The sequence below is a fragment of the Astatotilapia calliptera genome, chromosome 23, assembly GCF_900246225.1.
Source record: "Astatotilapia calliptera chromosome 23, fAstCal1.2, whole genome shotgun sequence".
In the NCBI taxonomy this organism is placed as follows: Eukaryota; Metazoa; Chordata; class Actinopteri; order Cichliformes; family Cichlidae; genus Astatotilapia; species Astatotilapia calliptera.
This window is the reverse complement of record NC_039323.1, coordinates 12,811,413-12,828,466: the sequence shown is the minus strand read 5'-3', so window position 1 is coordinate 12,828,466 and position 17,054 is coordinate 12,811,413. Positions and strand designations below refer to the sequence as shown.

The 17,054-nt window shown below is 41.7% G+C and overlaps 1 protein-coding gene across 3 annotated transcripts in view; it reads left to right on the top strand.

Moving 5' to 3' along the window:
• lpp (LIM domain containing preferred translocation partner in lipoma) overlaps positions 1-17,054 on the top strand; it is a 176,495-nt gene that overhangs the window by 143,199 nt on the left and 16,242 nt on the right. For all 3 annotated transcript variants that reach the window (XM_026159643.1, XM_026159644.1, XM_026159645.1), the window contains one exon: positions 5,685-5,854. In XM_026159643.1, the coding sequence (XP_026015428.1) occupies positions 5,685-5,854 (170 nt within the window). The remainder of the gene's footprint in view (positions 1-5,684; positions 5,855-17,054) is intronic.

Sequence of the window (17,054 nt, the reverse complement as noted above, 5' to 3'; positions counted from 1 at the left end):
TTCTCTGTGCCGCCGTGGGCCCTGACAGGCTGAGCTGTAATGCTTAGTGGCACAGGCTCGCCTATCCTCCATCCTCCACCATCGCCGCAGCAGTTCTGCAGATTGCTATTTGCTGACATTGGGAATGATATTAAAGGCAGGGGTTAGGAAAGAGGCATTCAGAGATTGAAGTGTAGCGATGACAGCGATTTCTCTTGTCATTCCAAGGAAACTGAAGGCCACAGCATTGTCAGGCAGCATGGAGGGCAATCTGAAGCAACAAAGTAGATTAACCTAGAGGGGAAAGAGACGAAACAGTGCACAAATCGCGGCCTCTGGCACTCGAGTAGCTAGCAGTCACACTCCTAATGTGTTCGACAGACTTGCTTCCTACTGTCCTGTTGTTTATGTCTCCAAGCGTGAAGAACTTGCACAACTTTGTGCGCTTATTCAGCCTACCTTTTTCCAACTTGTCACAGTAAATTAATGCTGTTTTGTAGGCTTTTTATTAGCTGTAATGCAAGACCATTTCTAATTGTCATGTGATTGTTCGGTGTCTTTTAATTCTATTTATTTTAACCCTTGTTTTTTTTTTTTTTTTACATTTTTTATTAATATCAAAACACAACACACACAGTTTAGTTAGATGCTTTTTCTGTTTTTACCACCATGTCTATCAGATGTTTTAATCCAAGCACAAAACTTTAGTTGAAGTCCCAAAATGGATTTTGCGGTTCTTTTATTAGTTTTGGATACGAGCTGCAGTCGCTGGCTCTGCCTTTGGGGTTTGCAAGGGTTGCGCCAGCAGAATTGTATTCTGTAGTAACATAGTGCGAAAAGTTTGGTCTCCCACAAAAAAAAAAAAAGTTCCTTGCGATCCTTCTTTACATGCACGATCTTTGATTTCTGACGATGTAAGATCAAATTGAGCTGCAAGTGTGCTCCCTCTCTGCCTTTCATGCCGCTTCAATATCACGGCGTGAAAAAACAAAGAAGGCAAAGACTGAGGGAAATCTGAAGCGTTCTGCCACTCAACATTCCCCAATCCCAAACAACAGCGTCTCACTGCCACTACAAATACATTAGAAATCAATTATTTATGGAACAGAGTCAGGGCCTCTTTAATCTTTTCCTTTTATCCAATTAAATTGTCTAACCATTCTAAGCCTCTATAGCTCACAGGGAATGTGCCTCGTTTTTTTTTTTTTTTTTTAAGAAAAAAAGAAAGAAAAGAAGAAAAGATTTTTCTCTTCAGTCCTTCTTTTGACTTTCGATGTAACAGAGAAGAGACACTTCTGAGGGTTGAAGAATGAAAGGAAAGAAAGTGAGTAAAGTGTAAATGAACTCCCCCCTCCCACCCCGTCACCATTGCATTGGTTCTACAGGAAGTATTTGAAGTTTTGATATCAAGACTCTGGTTCCATTCCCCGCGCAAAGGGACGCTGGGGAGCGGTGAGGCCTTTCATGATTCCTTTATGCCCAGCTGAAATAGTTCGAAAGTATTTGGGATCATCTCCACGGGGGTAAATACGATGTTGCTTCAATTTCTGTCCTGTATTATTCAAGAAGTCAATTGAAGTAGTGTCTAAAAATTGAAAATGCTTATTTCCATTGCACACGTGTGAAATTATTGATGTAAAACACAGCACTCGTCTCCATTATCGTACAGTAAGACTGCTGATAAAAGCAGTTACAGATGCATTGAAAGGCTTTATATTTTTACAGCACCGTGCTCTGACTCTCAGGGTGTAGAAAAGATATCTGGATCTGAAATAGACCGTCAGTTTCTCTTATTTCAGTTTAAAATGTGTATGTGAAGATGTAGCCTGTCTCTCAGTGGTGAAGAATCCCTTCAAAAAGTTCCTGGATCCAGATCTGAATGGAATTACTTCTAATTTGCTCAAATTGGTAGAATTTTATAAATATGTCCACGGCTTTTTAAGTAACAAAACGGTCAAAAAAACCTTAGCATATAACCTCTTTTGAAGAAGGTAAAAACTAGATCATCATTTCCATCTGCGATTTTCGTCGTGAGAGAACACGAGGAGCTGGAATCCAAAACACTTATTTCCTAACAATTAAAATCAGAGCTTAGGAGATGAGTCAGTCAATCAGTTGAATGGATCGACCATTATTATAGTAATCATGTCAATAATCCAGCAAGAAATCTCTGGTTTCAGCTGCTCTAGTGTGAACTGCTGCTTCTTTCCTTGTCTAACAGAGAAAAAAGGGAGCCGGCTGATTATGTGTGACAATAAACAGTTGTATACACAGTTGCATTAAAACGCTGCCTTTAGCTTGTTATTAAAATGTGAAATGTATAGGAATAGAAGGCGTACAGTAGTTTGAAAGAGGCTCAGATCTGCTGCTCTTTGTTCCACGCTGATGTGAAATCATGTGTGGGCTGCGCGCAGCGTGGCACGGCGTGTCTGTGGGCACGCGTACACTATATGATACATGTGTCTGTGTTTGTATGTACTCGTCTACACGTGTGGCATGTCAGACGCAGAGGGATGTTTTGTTTTTTTTCTTCCTGTGTGTGTGTGTGTTGGTGTGAAACTGTGTACGCTGCACTCGCAGCCGTGCACAAATAGCTCCTGAGGGCCTTCGCAATCACAGACTGCCAAAAGGAAAAGGATTTCCGAGAGGTTTCCTTCTCGCTATTTAAAGTGGGAGCCCTGTGGGACATGTTTGGCATTCTCATCCACTCACTGAAGATGGCCTGTGATCTGAAGCCACTAACAGGCTCGGCGTGCTCCGTCTCTGTCTCTCGCTCCCTCTCTCTCCCTTTCTCTTTCCCTCTGGCTCTCTGAAGTGATTACCCTGCTTGTGATTCCACTGACACCCACATGTCCCCCCGAGACGTGCCTTCACTAGTTTGTTTAATCTGCCTCCCTGTACAGTAGGTAACACAGCCATAATTGAGGTGTGGATAGAGCTGTGGGAGCAGATGAAACCGGTGGCAGGCTTTATGAAAACCTGTCTGCGCTATAAGTCGCCCTGGATGACAGAAGTCGCTAAATTAATGTACAAAATGCTGCTGTGACAAGAATTTTTAGAAGGGAAATGTCAGTTTCCTCATTCAATGAATCCTGAGTCATCTAATACAAGAAACAAAAATATCTAATGTTCAGTGTTCTAATAATGATTTCAAAATGTTGCTGGAAAAGGGGAAAAAAAGTTGTGGATCCGCTCATTCTTTAAGCAACTTTCCCCCATTTGCAGTGATAAGATAATGAGTTATGTGACATTAGAATACCATTTGCAAGCCTCGCAGTCAAGCAGATATTTGATCTCAGCAACATATGACTTCCAAAAGTTGTGCTGATACCTGAGACAGAATCCGCTTTACACTCCGTTTGAATTTTTGATATGAAAACAGCAAGTGGAACTGTGAAAATGCGAGCATCAGATACTCTATCTCCCCCCGGTTAGTGTCTCGCCTCTGTGTGTAACACGCTCGAACCGCTCTGTTCAGAACATACAGAGTGTCAATCATCGCCCAAATCAGCCTTTAGATGAAGCAAAAAATGAAAAGGGAAGGAGAATGATCCACAGAACTGAACTTGAATTAATTAAATATACTGTATCAAGCTTGCTCTGTGAGATTGCATCTGTCCTCAGATGTGTAAAAAATAAAACATTCTCAGATATCTTTTTTTAAACCCTATTATTGTAAGATACCAGTAATTAAATTGACAGTGTTATTAATTGGGTTGAAGATAACTTGCATTGAGTCGAGGACATCTTAAACTCAATTAAAGATATCTCCAACTCAATTAAAGATATCCAAATGCCATGTCCCGCAATATGCAATCAGCCTCTTTCTGGAGCAATAATATCAGTTCACTTGTGCCCCTTTTACAAAGACTTCGTTGTACTTCTAAAGTTTTCTTTTATCATTTAATGCTCAACTTTTTAAACAGATGTCACTCTTTGGTGATGTGTATGCTTTCTTTAATGTGGCATAATTATATTATTTAATCCTTCCTTATCCAGTGTTTGAAATAGAAATGAAGATTAGACGCCCCTGATGTCAGGAAATGAAGCCTTTAAAGGGACAGCTTCCAGCTTCGTGGCACGAGGGAGCGCGAGGTGACGCGTGGACAAAAGCTCGGTCTACGGATCCTCGATTTAGATGTCAAAACACTTTTAAGTTCAACGCTCAGTTGTAGTTTCTCAAGTTCTTGTTTTCCTTTTTTGGCTCTTTGCCGGCTGCTCTCGTTAGTAGAATTTACTTAACGCTCATATCAAATTACTATAAATTCAGTGGCTCAACTTTCCTCGTTGTTTACTGCACAGTGTTGCTGATAAATGTTGGAAAGCAGGTAAACGTTGTCACCTTTTGGTTCACTGACCAATTCGTTTTCTTAATTCTTCATGGATCCTTAGACTTATGTTGAGACTCCCATTGCCAGAGTCCTCAAAACTAACCATAAGGTGGGAATGAGGTGCGGCAGAAAAAAATGCCTTGGGTGGCATGCTTTCACACTGGTTAGCATTGTCGCCTTACAGCAGCAAGGTTCTGGGTTTTCTCAGCTTTCCAAAGGCATGCACGTTGAGCCAACTGTGATTCTAAAATGTCTGTAGGTGTTGATGCAACTGAGAATGATTGTTTGTGTCTCAGTGTTAGTCCTGGGATGTTCTCTTATTCATGCTCAGTGTCACCTGGGATGGGATCCAGCTCCCCCGCGATGTGAGGTGGGTATATACAAATCTTTATTTAAGCAGGGAGCCTCATTCAGATTAAAATCTCTTTTACAAGAGAGATCTAAGCAGAGCCTTCAGCAGAGGCTTTAGTCGCCTTTCTTTCAGCTGGCTTCAGGGGTCACTGCAGCCAATCATCACAGTTTCTTTTCTGTATGTCTGATTTTACACCAAATCCCCGTCCTGATCAGAACCATAACCATTTATCCGGGCTTAGGTCCGGCACTGGGATTGGCTTGTGAACCCAACCGCTCACCCACCCCTTCGTGGCTGGGCTAATCAAAGAATCATAAAAGACACTGGTTTAACAACCTCTAGGATTTCTAAAGGGAGTGAAGGCTTCATGGCTGTTTAGAGTTCATTCCGTCTGAATGTCGTGTGATACCTGAAATCAAATCTGCCAAGGTTTCTCTACACATGGGGAATAGTTAAGGTTAAACTTTTATTGGTTCTTGAATTGCAGTTGCAGAATTAATTGGAAAAGAAAAATGGATGAATGGATGTCAGAGTTTAAAGCGCTGTCCCATGTTTCTCATCAAAGTGCACACCGAGAGTTTTAGCTGTGTTCTTTCTTTAATTATTTTCATGCACAGATTCCCACTCAAAGAACAAGAGCCATTGTTTGTACTGCTGGCATCGTGATGCTTCTCTGCAGCTCTACATTGTCCTCTCTTTGTATCTGTTACCTTATATATACATGATCCTTATTTTCACATCTTTCTAAGAAACCTGTTAAGAGTGTTGCTTTCGGCGTGGCTGCATTTTAGGCTGAAAGTAAGAGATTTGCTGCACTGTAGGATGCCGCTCACAAGGTCAAGCACCAATTGCAGTGAATGGAAGCAGTCACAGGTTTCAGCTCTCCATTACAACCACATTTATGTTGTTTGCGCGTTATTCTTAGCCTTACTGATCACTGATGTTATTTACTTTAAGAAGTGAAAAATCTGTGGTTTTAGAGGGAATCTTTTCTCAGCTTCTCCTCCTCTTCCTCTCCCCAGGGCGCTGCGCCAGCTGTGGAGAGAACGTAGTGGGTGAAGGCACCGGCTGCACTGCCATGGACCAGGTCTTCCATGTCGACTGCTTCGTCTGCATGACTTGCAGCACCAAGCTGCGTGGAAAGCCCTTCTATGCTGTGGAGAAGAAGGCGTACTGTGAGCCTTGCTATATTGTAAGCAGCTTCCTTTCTTTTAAATCCACCTGCCTCAACACTTCACTTAGCCTCACTACATGCGTCCGCGTTTTAAAAGTGCACATTATATCATCGGGTATCGCTGTGCCTGGAATGTTTCATAGGTTTCACTTCAGGCAACCACATTTCATTTCATCAAAGCCCAGAGGGCTGCCACCTCTCACCACACACACATTTTCATTTCCTCTTCTTTATTGGCTTCGTTTTGTTTTTGGTCATTCAGTGAAACTCTCTTGTGTCTCTTTTCCTGAATGAACTTTCGTCCTGTTACACAACTAATGTCAGCTGGTTAGCAAACAAGTTTGTTCTTTGAGCTTGTTTTGACATTCTCAAACATCTTTGACTAATACATTTTATTAGTAGGCAGCTGGCCTGCAGCTGCGTGTAACTGCTGACCTACTTGCCCTCCAGCTTTAAGACTGTTTTTTTCTTACTATTGTTGTCTCTGTATCGTGTCAGTATAGGAATATGCAATCAAAGAAGCACCACCCACCTGCTTTTAATAAGTGGCAGCCAATCAGAAGAAAGCTTGCTTAAACATAGTAGGAAATGGGAGGTGTGCACTTTGGAGGCCCAGCATAAGGTAGCTTTGATTTGTGAATCATGCAGAGCTCTAATAGAGTCCGAGAGTGAAAATAAGGAGCAGGAAACGAGCAGAATGGACGCAGATTTGTGAACACGGAGGGTTTTTTTGTTTTGTTTTTTCTCTCGCTCCTGTCGACTTTCCTCTGGCAGCTGTTTAGCGTAAAACAGGGGTCCTCAATCCCAGTCCCAGCAGGTTTTAGATGTGTCCTTGATCCATCACAGCTGATTTAAATGGATAAATTACCTTCTCAACATGTCTTGAAGTTCTCCAGAGGCCTGGTAATGAACTAATCATGTGATTCAGGTGTGTTGACCCAGGGTGAGATCTAAAACCTGCAGGGACACCGGCCCTCGCGGAATGGGATTGGGGACCCCTGGCGTAAAGCTTTAAAATGCTACACTATAGTTTCAGCCCTGCATCATAAGACAGGGAGAACAACTTGGTGAACATATGATACGGGAATAAAAGTTTTCCCGTCCTCAAATATGCAAGAGTCCACTCGGGTCCAAATGACATACATTTCCTTATCGGATAATGCGTGCGAGGGCCTGTGTGGACGCCCACAGAGGCGCTACAATATAATGCAGCAGGAGTTCTTGCCTGTATGTGTTTATTGGATTATAATCCCTACCTTAGCTAGATTATCGCACAAGTTCAGTATGGTTTTTAAAGCTTGTTCTACTGTCCCCAGGTGGCCAAGTAAACAATTTCAGGACATTTGAAATATAGGTTTTAAATCATACGTATTGCACATGATAGCAGTGACGATAAAGTACAGCAAAACTCTCCGGTTGTTGTTGTTGTCTAGGTTTGGGCACAGAGGCTTGCACAGGGGGGTCTCAGTGGATCACATCTGTTCAGGAGCCTCCTAAAAATTCCATTGTCTTGTTCTGCTATTACTATAGGGGAGCGTGCTTGGTCTGCATTGTTTAGTCAGGTGCTACATGTCAAAGTGACATGCATGTGAATTCCAGGACACAAAGTTTCCCAGCAGAGCATTGTATTGTAACAAGAAGACCCAGGTTTCACTTTTAACTCTCGGTGGTTTTAATGCTGTGGCTGATTGGTGTGAATATGGCACAGCTTGATCCTTTGTAATAGACATGAGCAGGTGGTGCAAAACTTGTTGTGGCTTCTCATCTCTAGCTGATCTTCACCCAACACTGCCTGATAGATCCACCTGCCATTTTTTTCTCCTGAAATAATCAGGTCAGATATGCATTCATGGCCTTTTTTAATCTATCTAATTTTTAATAGTTTGAAGAATGATGTTTGCCTTCACACATCACCCTTAAATGATGCATAACTGTCTACAGTGACGGCTGATGAACAGCCAGATATGGTTAAGTCAAGAAACATGGCGTTAATTCTCTTTGTGGATGAGATAAGACTTCTGCTAAACGATTAGTAATCACTTTTCTTATCAAAGGAAGAAATGATTGGGGATAAATGAGCCAGAAATTTGTGTGAGTTATTCTTAATTTGGAATGTTTTTATTCCATTTTATAAAACTGTGACTGGTTTTCTTGTCAGTATGTTGCACAACACGCATGAAAGTGTTTCCTTGCACAATATTATCAGGAAAGACGTGTCATCTGGCAAAACCATGAGGAATTTATTAAGCAGAAGTGTTTCCCTCATTCAGTTTCAGTAGAAAATGGTCATCGGTCCCACAGCGGGAAGGGACATGTTTCTTACTGTCAGCGATATTAGGTGTCAGTCGGCGGGTCATTCCTGGAAGCTGAGATGGGAAATAACTGCGCTGCAGCGAGGAAATACAAACTAAATTTAACTGTAATACTTTGAACTTTCTTTTGCTTTCTTTTAAAAATAAGTGAGTCATATGAGGAGTACAGTTACTGTTATATTTCAAAATGAAAATTGAATACGATGTTATTAATACACATATGATAACACAGTAAATATTCCAGCAGTAGTACATTTATATTTACAGTCTCTCGTCTCTTTCGGTCGCTGCAGCCTGAGCTTGTCTGCATAATTAAAAGCTGGCTGAAATATGGTGACTACAGCTGAGATTGTTCTTTGGCTTCAGCGACTGCTTCAGGCTGAGTCACCTCTCGCCCTGTTGTTAAGTGAAGCACTAGACACGGGCAGACTGGTCGTGGTCCCAATCTTCATTTAATAACAGATTGTTTTGTCTACTCTTGCACCGGCTTCTCCGTTTCTTCCTGGTCTTTGAGCTCCCGCTGTTTCCCCTTTTAAACTGGACAACTGTGCCCTGTGCTTTGACTACAGGTGCTTTTACACAGGCCGAAGAAAGAAATGAATCCGGCGAAGAGTGAGTGACACCCATCCAGTTGTACAGATGTGTTTGCACATATATGTCGTTGTTCATAGAGCTCCTGATTCAAATGCGTTCAGGCAGTCCCTTTTCTTCTTGGAAAAAATAGCCCAGTGTCCAAACTGTAAGACATGCATTAAAGATGATTAAGATTTAGTTACTTCATGATAAGGATATTTTTTGTTAAGGTGGGTTAGAGGCGCTTTAAGGGACATTGAGGACAGAAGAGGTCTCTAAACAAAGTCTGGGAATGGTGATTATTGTTTGTTAGGGATATTAATTAGGTAATGCTGATTCTCCTGACAGCACATAGTGCCACATTTATTCAGTTTTCTTTTCATTCACTTGCAGGAAATGGCTCGATGTGCATTTTACCAGTAAAGTCTTGAAGCCGAGCTACATGATGTTTAAACCAGTGGCAGGCCATCTCTTAAATCATCTCTTTTCAGAGGCACTCAGTGTGATTGTAGTTGTCTTGTCTGGAAGTTCTCCAACTCTGATACATACGCTAAAGAGGAATGGGATAATTTAAGAACTTTATTTATGCATTTCATCAGCATAAATGTTCTTCTGGCACAAGATCAAAAGGATGGGGGAAATCTGAATTTCTTAATGAAAGTAATTTCTTCTTCTTTTATTCCCATCCTCAGGGTCATACGCCTCTGTGCGATTAGAGAATGAACGTGAGAGTTGAGTCTCTGAAGAGAAATGCAAAATCCCAGAGAGGAAAGAGGAAAACTTCAAGTTAGCCTCCAAGTCAGTCAGTCTAGGAATGTCTTAAGAGCAACCCAACATTAATGACACACTGAATTTATTTCTTCACACTTTCACCTGTCACATGATATTAGCAGCAGTTCTTCTCTATGCTGAAGGAGCACGTAAGCAGAGTATGGTTTCATTTAGTGGATTGTTGTAATGGCCTAAATGCCTGATTCTCCTAAGAAGTTACCTTTTAGGAAGTCTACTGACTTACCTACTCGCCAACAGTCAGATGGGAGGACTGAAACTACTCTCATGTTTCTTCTCTAAAGGTTAAGGTGCACCCTGCTGGCATCATGGTCATTTTTGACTTTTGATTTCTTTGTTGTTTTGTTTTGACAGGGTGAAATAATTGCAGAGCATACACCTTTAAAGCCTTTAAAACAAGGATCAGGTGCTCAAGACTTTTCTATTTTTGTTCCCATTCAAAAATAATGTAGATATAGGTTAAAATGTATAACTGCACCTCCACTGATATTTGTTAAAATGTCTCTTGGCAAACTGCACCTCAACCAGATGCTTTTGGTAGCCATCAGCAAATATAACTCTGTTTGAATATTTGGTTGCTCTTCTTGGTTTCCTGGCACAGACTCTGTTTTAAAGCATAGTTTACACATTTTCAACAGGCTTGAGGTTGGGGGGGGTTTTGGAAGCACTTTTTCAGAAGCTTAGGATTAGCCTTTAAAATATTTTTTTAAACCCAAAACTTAACAGTGATCTGTCTCTATACCCCACACCCTCACTTAAAATACATAAATACATGATCAAAATAAAAACAGCAGACCTAGAGATTTCTTTTCTGTCTTGGAAGTGCAAGTAGTCCAGCACCAGAAGCACCAAAGGTAATTAAAAAAACGACACTTACAGTTGCTTAAAATGTGCATTCTTCCCCGAGTTCCCTTTAACTGTTTCACTTTTTGACTATACAGTCAATGCATGATAATAAAAACACTGTAAGTCATTTAAAAACTGAAAACAATTTATTGTTATTTCTTGAATTATTTCCATATGCTGTGTGCTCTTTGTGCGAAATAGGTTTTTCCATCAGCCCGTGGCAGTGTATTATATTTGATGTAGAATATCTTACAGGTATAAAAGGTGCCTGAGGAAACTTGCTGTGTGTAGAATCTGTATAATAATATGCAAAACTCTATTAATCCCTTTGCCAGGAATTGGAGGAATACATTTCGCACGCTGATTGCCATCCAACAAAGTTTTCTGCCATGTATCAGAGCAGGCGATCAGCAGCGCTCTTATCTGAGCTGGGACTTTACATATTCTGTGTAACAATACTGGCATTTGAACGGCTGAGATCCATCTCTTCCGCAGGGTGATTTGCCTCGTTCAAACTGTTTGCCTAGTTATTAGTAATTCCTTTTAGTAATGTACAGGAACTCACACAGATGTGTTATCAGCTCCTGTCTACTTCCTGATTTTACAACCTGCTATCTTTTTCTCGAGCCAACCTCAGTCACACCACCGGCCCGTAAACTGGAGGGCAGAAATCAGCCTTTGTCCATGGCACTTCCCTTGGCTTGCCTCCACAGAGGTCTTATCATCGCCTATTTGAATGCACGGTGATGCTGATAAACTCTGCAGCCGCACAATTAATGTGTCATTTTGCATGGAGTGATCTGTAATCGTGTCACTGTGAAAACACTGGCATTGCCATTGTTTTGGGATTTTTTCCCCCTTGTCTGACGTGTCTCAGCTTGAGGTGTCCTCCCGATCACCCCATTCAGTATTTGCACACACGCATAACAGGAGGAAAGTAAGGATGTGTGCACACACGACCTGGCAAGACGTCCGTCATTGTTACTGAGAGATGCAGAAGTTTTGAACTTTAGTGCCGTTTTCCAAGAAAGCTATCTTGTGAAATTTTTTCCAGATGATTCAAACTGTTGCTGACTTTGTTTTCTGCAAAACTGGAACTAATTAATCACTAGAAACCAACAATGCCGGCTAACAGTGTTTCTGCAGTATTTCTGAGTGATTCCAAATAAATGTTGTGGTGATGTTTGTGAGTAATGTTTACTGCGGTCTGTCTGTCTCGCTGATTGTTAAAGATGGCCACCATGCCATCAAAGCCTCAAACGTAGCTTTATTGTTCTGTTTTGGTTGTAAGAGCATTATAGGATGCAAGGGTGGAGTGCTAAGCTATCAGCCAACAGGTGCACGTCACAGACATGAGGATTACCATTAGAATAAAATACCAGAATTTTATTCACCAAAGCTTTGTAGACAGACTGTGAGCAGAATTAATCAGACCGCCGATTGATATGCAATATATATTATTTAAAAGGTGCACAAAAGGAGGTGAAGCATAATAGAACGCTAGCAGCTACAGCCATCTGTGTGGGTCCCTGTCAAATGCACGTTTATAAAAAAGATTCACCACCCATACAGATTTTATGAAAGAGAAACCAAAACAGGGCTTTTTATATAAAGCAGACTGTAAATCTGTTTATTTCTGTTGTAAAGTTGGACATATTAAGATTGGGAGTCTGTGGGGAATAACTCATTGCTGGAGCCTCGAGTGGACATTGAAGGAACTGCAGTTTTTTGTAGCTTGATGCTAGTATGTGGCATTTGTTCTTATTATTAGATAATTCCCTTTCTTGCATGTCTTCTGTCCTGTCTTGCTCTGCTCATCCTTCATGTTTCTTTCAGTGAAAACTGAGGTTTTTTGTCCCACTGTTGCCAGGTACTTGTTCATCTGGTTTTAGGTGTTATTGCTATCCAGATAAAACTGAATAAATTTAGTTGCATTGCCACGTGAAGTCTGATTTCATGCTTTTAAAGTAAAAATGATTAACAGCATTATATATTTACTCCAATTGCTCATTATTAGTTGACTTTATTAAATCAAGGCTGGTGGATTGATTCTACTCTCTGACCAGTCAGGCTTCCTGTGTCCCTTTGTCCGTATGTGTCTATGGTAAGCTAATCCGATATAGCTATGGCTATTCATCTGGACAAAAATGCAATCTTGACCTGCCAAAAACAGCAAAATATGTATTTCCTTATTATATAACCCTGCATTTCTGACGCCATTCACACTAAGTTTATACAGTGACCCCAAAACCAGAAGACCTGCTTTGTGATCTCAAGCACAAATTTCCAGATAAATCTTAATCTCGTTAATCGATGCAGTTAAATGCACATTAAAGTGAACAAGCTCTGAGGCTTGTTCTGAAGGATGCAGTCTCAGGTGCTGCAGAGCAATAACATGTAATACGTTTAGGACGAGAGCTTCGCTGTAGATGAGAAGTGCAGGCATTTAAGAGGCCGAGAGTTTATTCAAGGTGTCAACTCTTTTGTGGAAACACCAGCTACGGCTCACGCGTTATTCTAATTACACCAGTGTATGTAGAGAGTGCAGTGCTCCTTTGTTTCTGTTTGCTGCATTCTCTCAGGGACTGCTGTCCTTGGGGCATGTTTTGTTTTTTTTGTTTTTAATTGTTGGTTGCTGTGTCTGCCATTCCAGTGCTGGATTTGAACAAATAAAACCCTGCGTCCAATAGTCAAGAATATTCATAAGCATTATTATGTTCTCTTCTCTCATTAAATTGCTGCTAATGCCTGCTAATGTAAGCTGCAGCAGGCACCATGGTTTTGGGATGATTGGACAAAAAATTCTTGATAACCTTTTGACGTCTTGTGGTCTGAGAGAGAACTAGGCTCGAGTTTCATGCTTTATAAAGTCACAGGTCTTTCTGGCCAAATTAGGAGTTGACAGGAGGAGACTGCCTTTAACTGTCCACCTGCACATCCGCAAGTGAGTATACTGTAATGCCAGTCTTCAAACATGTACATACGAGTGAGTCTTTGGAACGGAGAGGGGAGCGCCTTTAAAATGAGACACAAGCAAATTTCACCATCAGGAATAAAACAATTGGTTTGTTAGGCTGACTGTAAGCAGACACACCCGCTGCTCTATGGAATCAATCTGGTAAATGATCTGCTAATAAATTGTTAAACAGCAGTTAACTGCAGAGCTCATCAAACCAACCATCTTTAAAGACTTACAGAATTATAAAGAGTCAGTGCATTTTGCTCATTTCCATCTTTTTATTCTCGGACTTTACTGAATAACTTTCTGTCATTTACGGATCAAAATAATCTTTATTTCCCTGACTGTGGGCCTTGACACAACGCCTCAGTTCATCTGTCTCCTACAGGCAGTTTCAGCTCCATTACGCCTTCCTTTAGCTCTGTTTTCTTGCGCTTGGCTGCCACTTGTAAATTGAAGGTTTGAACAGCAGGTGGGTACTTGAGATGATCATATTAGCAATAGCTCCTCTCACTGATATCAATTAGAGTCAAGAGTAGAGGAAATACTCTCAAATGGAGTACTTAGAGTAGTCTGAAGCCTGAACCTTTAGGCTGTATGTATCTGCAGTATTTGCAACGTTAACCATGTTTAATGTGCAACAGCGTATCCATATTGTATAGGACAGAAAATAAGGGTTGGCATTTTCACAGCCTCGCATAAAGAAAGTAGATTCATTATATCTTCTAGGTGGTTAAACCCCAAACTGTTCTCAATCAGTGGGATTATAGCAGTGAGGCCTGCTGTAATCTTAGAAATGAACAGCAATTTTCTTTCTCCTTTCACTTTAGGAAGTCTGACTGTAACCATGAGAGCATATTAGTTAACGGAGCTGAGAGCAACAGGGACTCTTGACATGTCTGATAGCTCAGCTGGTGTTTGAAGAAGTTCAGCAGTGGGATTCAGTGTCACCAAGGTTAATTGCTTACACAGGTTACCATGCCTACTGTTCTTAAGTGTGCTCATATCCGCCGTGTTGCTACAGCGCTCGCTTACTTTGCTGCAGCATTACCACAGCCAAGTTTTGGGCCAGTTAATTTACTTTAAAAAGGCTTTTTAGCTGCCCTTCACTTCAGTCTCTCTGACGGTAAACAGAGCCATTCAATCTGCTTAAATGACGCCAGTGAATGGAAGAGTGTTGCAGACAGGTTCCTGTTCGAGGCAGAATCGCAGCCCCACATTCCTGTTCATACTGCCACTCCCAGCGAATGTAGATCATCCAAAGAGCAGCCGGTTTAAGTGTGCTGTAATAAGACTGATGCAAGTACCACAAGGTCACATCAGGAGCAGAGCTTCGTATTGAAAGAGCAGTAATAAAGAGATAGGGATTTGCCTACATAAAAACCTTAATCTATTTCTTCCGCTTTTGACAGAAATTCAGAGACCATCAAGGTCACGGACGCCAACTTGCTTGAATGTAATTATGCTCATTATCTGGTGTTGTACTATGGCTCCGTTATTTAAAATGAATGGGCTTTGGTCTCTTTGGCTACACACTGTGAAAGATTTTCCATTCTGCCATTGTAAAGGAAGAACTTCACACGGCGCCCCTGACCTGCCAGTCACCAGGAAACGTTCGTGATTGACTGATGAGCTTTTACCCTCGGCGGCTGTTTGTCTGTCTTGGAAAGTAGTGATGTCACCCGTACTGGTCGCCGTCATTCATGCTGCCTTTATAAAAGTTTAACTGATGGACTGCTTCTTTTTTTTTTTTATGTCTGTTTAATTTTTAAATATGCACTTGGAAGAAAACTTGGTTTGCTGATTCATTGTGAAGGTGGAGTTTTGTCTTTAGTCCCATCATGTTAAGCAGGCAATGTGGTATTTTTCAGCACCAGTAGTGTGCAATTAATATTGCACATTCAATGAATATTTAATTTTGAAAAATTATATTCGATTGTGGGAAACAAGAGGGGCAAAAATCAGCGACTGACAGTCTGCTTTAGTGCAAGGCCGGAGAAGGAATCACAGCTAGAAGATGATCCTGGTATCAAAGGTATAAAGGGGACCATTCGTGTGCTATCACTTGTTTTCAACAGCCGTCTATCCCACATCCTGATACGAGCCTTGAAAGTTTCCTCCAGTAAATTATCAGAAAACTGGTCAAACATCCCGGGTTCCTGTTTCTGTGCATTTCTTAACAGAGCTTAAATGAAGATAATTTTATTATAAAGTTAAGAGAGATCAGAGATGCTGGAAAAAAAAAATTGACCGAAAGCAGGAACAAGACTTTGTGTGATTTCATTAAATATTCTATAATTATAGCAACAAAGAACATCAGCTGATTCTGAGGTTGTCCGGTGGGCAGAACTCGCTGATTTTTCTTTTCTTTCTTTTCTTCTCATGGAATCACCCAGGAATGATTTATAATTGTGAATGTGTGAATAGCAGGTGCTAATAAACAGACTGTGAGTGTGGCGGGACTAGAGATGAACTCGTGGCGACAAAAAAATCTGCTGAATTTTTCAGAAGAAGAACGAGCTCGAATACGCACGCTATAATCAAACAATCCAGGCAGTGGAGGGAAGTTGCTGAGGATGTCGGAGAACCCAGAGGCGACAGGCACGTTGCCAGCTGTATTGGGGCTTCTGGATGTCCTCTACAGCACATCATAGCAGACTCTCCCAGCTAACAAAGGGATATCCCCATGAAGTCCCCTAAGGCTGCTGCTGTCATTGAGAAAGGCGATGTAGGAAAACAATACATCCAATCACAGAAGATCATCTCTCCTCTCATATGTGATATAAACAGAACAACACAGGAGTTTGCAGCAGAGCCTCCGTGACAGTAATATGGCTCTAATTAGAAATGACTGCACACCACCCGCACACTACCCACACACCTGTCACTTCTCCGTGATGGATATCCAGGTAGTCAGATCCAGAGGCTTTCAGCCATCGTGGTGAGTTCAGGGCCCCTCGTCGCTGCGCGCCGTTGTGGCGCGCTGAAGCTCACCGCAGGAGAGGTCGGCAGGTGTGCTCCCACCCTGCTTCGACTTTTCATGTGAAGCTGGCGAACACACGGAGGCTTTCTGCTGACTTTGTCATCAAATATTCATGGCTGTCTGCATTAGCTTGCAGAGTTCTAATTGAGTTCTGTATATTCAGACGTGATTAACTCGGTCTAATTCCTCAAAGGAGCGAGCCAATTAGATAGCACTTGCATGAATAGGATTTCACATCTTGGTGCGTCTCCAGACTTGCCAAGACAATTATGCGCGTGTGTGTAATTGTGCCATACAGTGGGTGTGAGCCAGCTAAATTCAAGCAGGTCATTATTTCTTATTACTGACCCGCACTACAGGAAATGCAGCCGTTCTATCCATTACAAGCAGGAAAATGAAAAGCGCGCGCGTTGTTATTAGAATGCACTGTTTAGACAAGAGAGCAAATCCATGTATCGGCACCCACTAAACCTTCCTCGTGCTTTTCGTCCAAGCACCCCCACCACGCTCTGCTCCCCCCCCCCACCCCCAAGAGGCAAGCAGGAGAGAAAAATATCCGTGACCCAGTGCTGACCCACCACAATGTCACTCTAACTCATGCTATGAGAGAACTACTGCCGGGGTCTTTGTCAGTTTCTCTCTGTAACCAGAGCAGGAGACATTGCCCAAAGTCCAGAGGGGTCGCATTCTGCTGCGGAGCTGAATTTAAGGCGGAGAGGCAGACGGGCAGGCCGGCCACTTTGCCTGAGCCGGAGA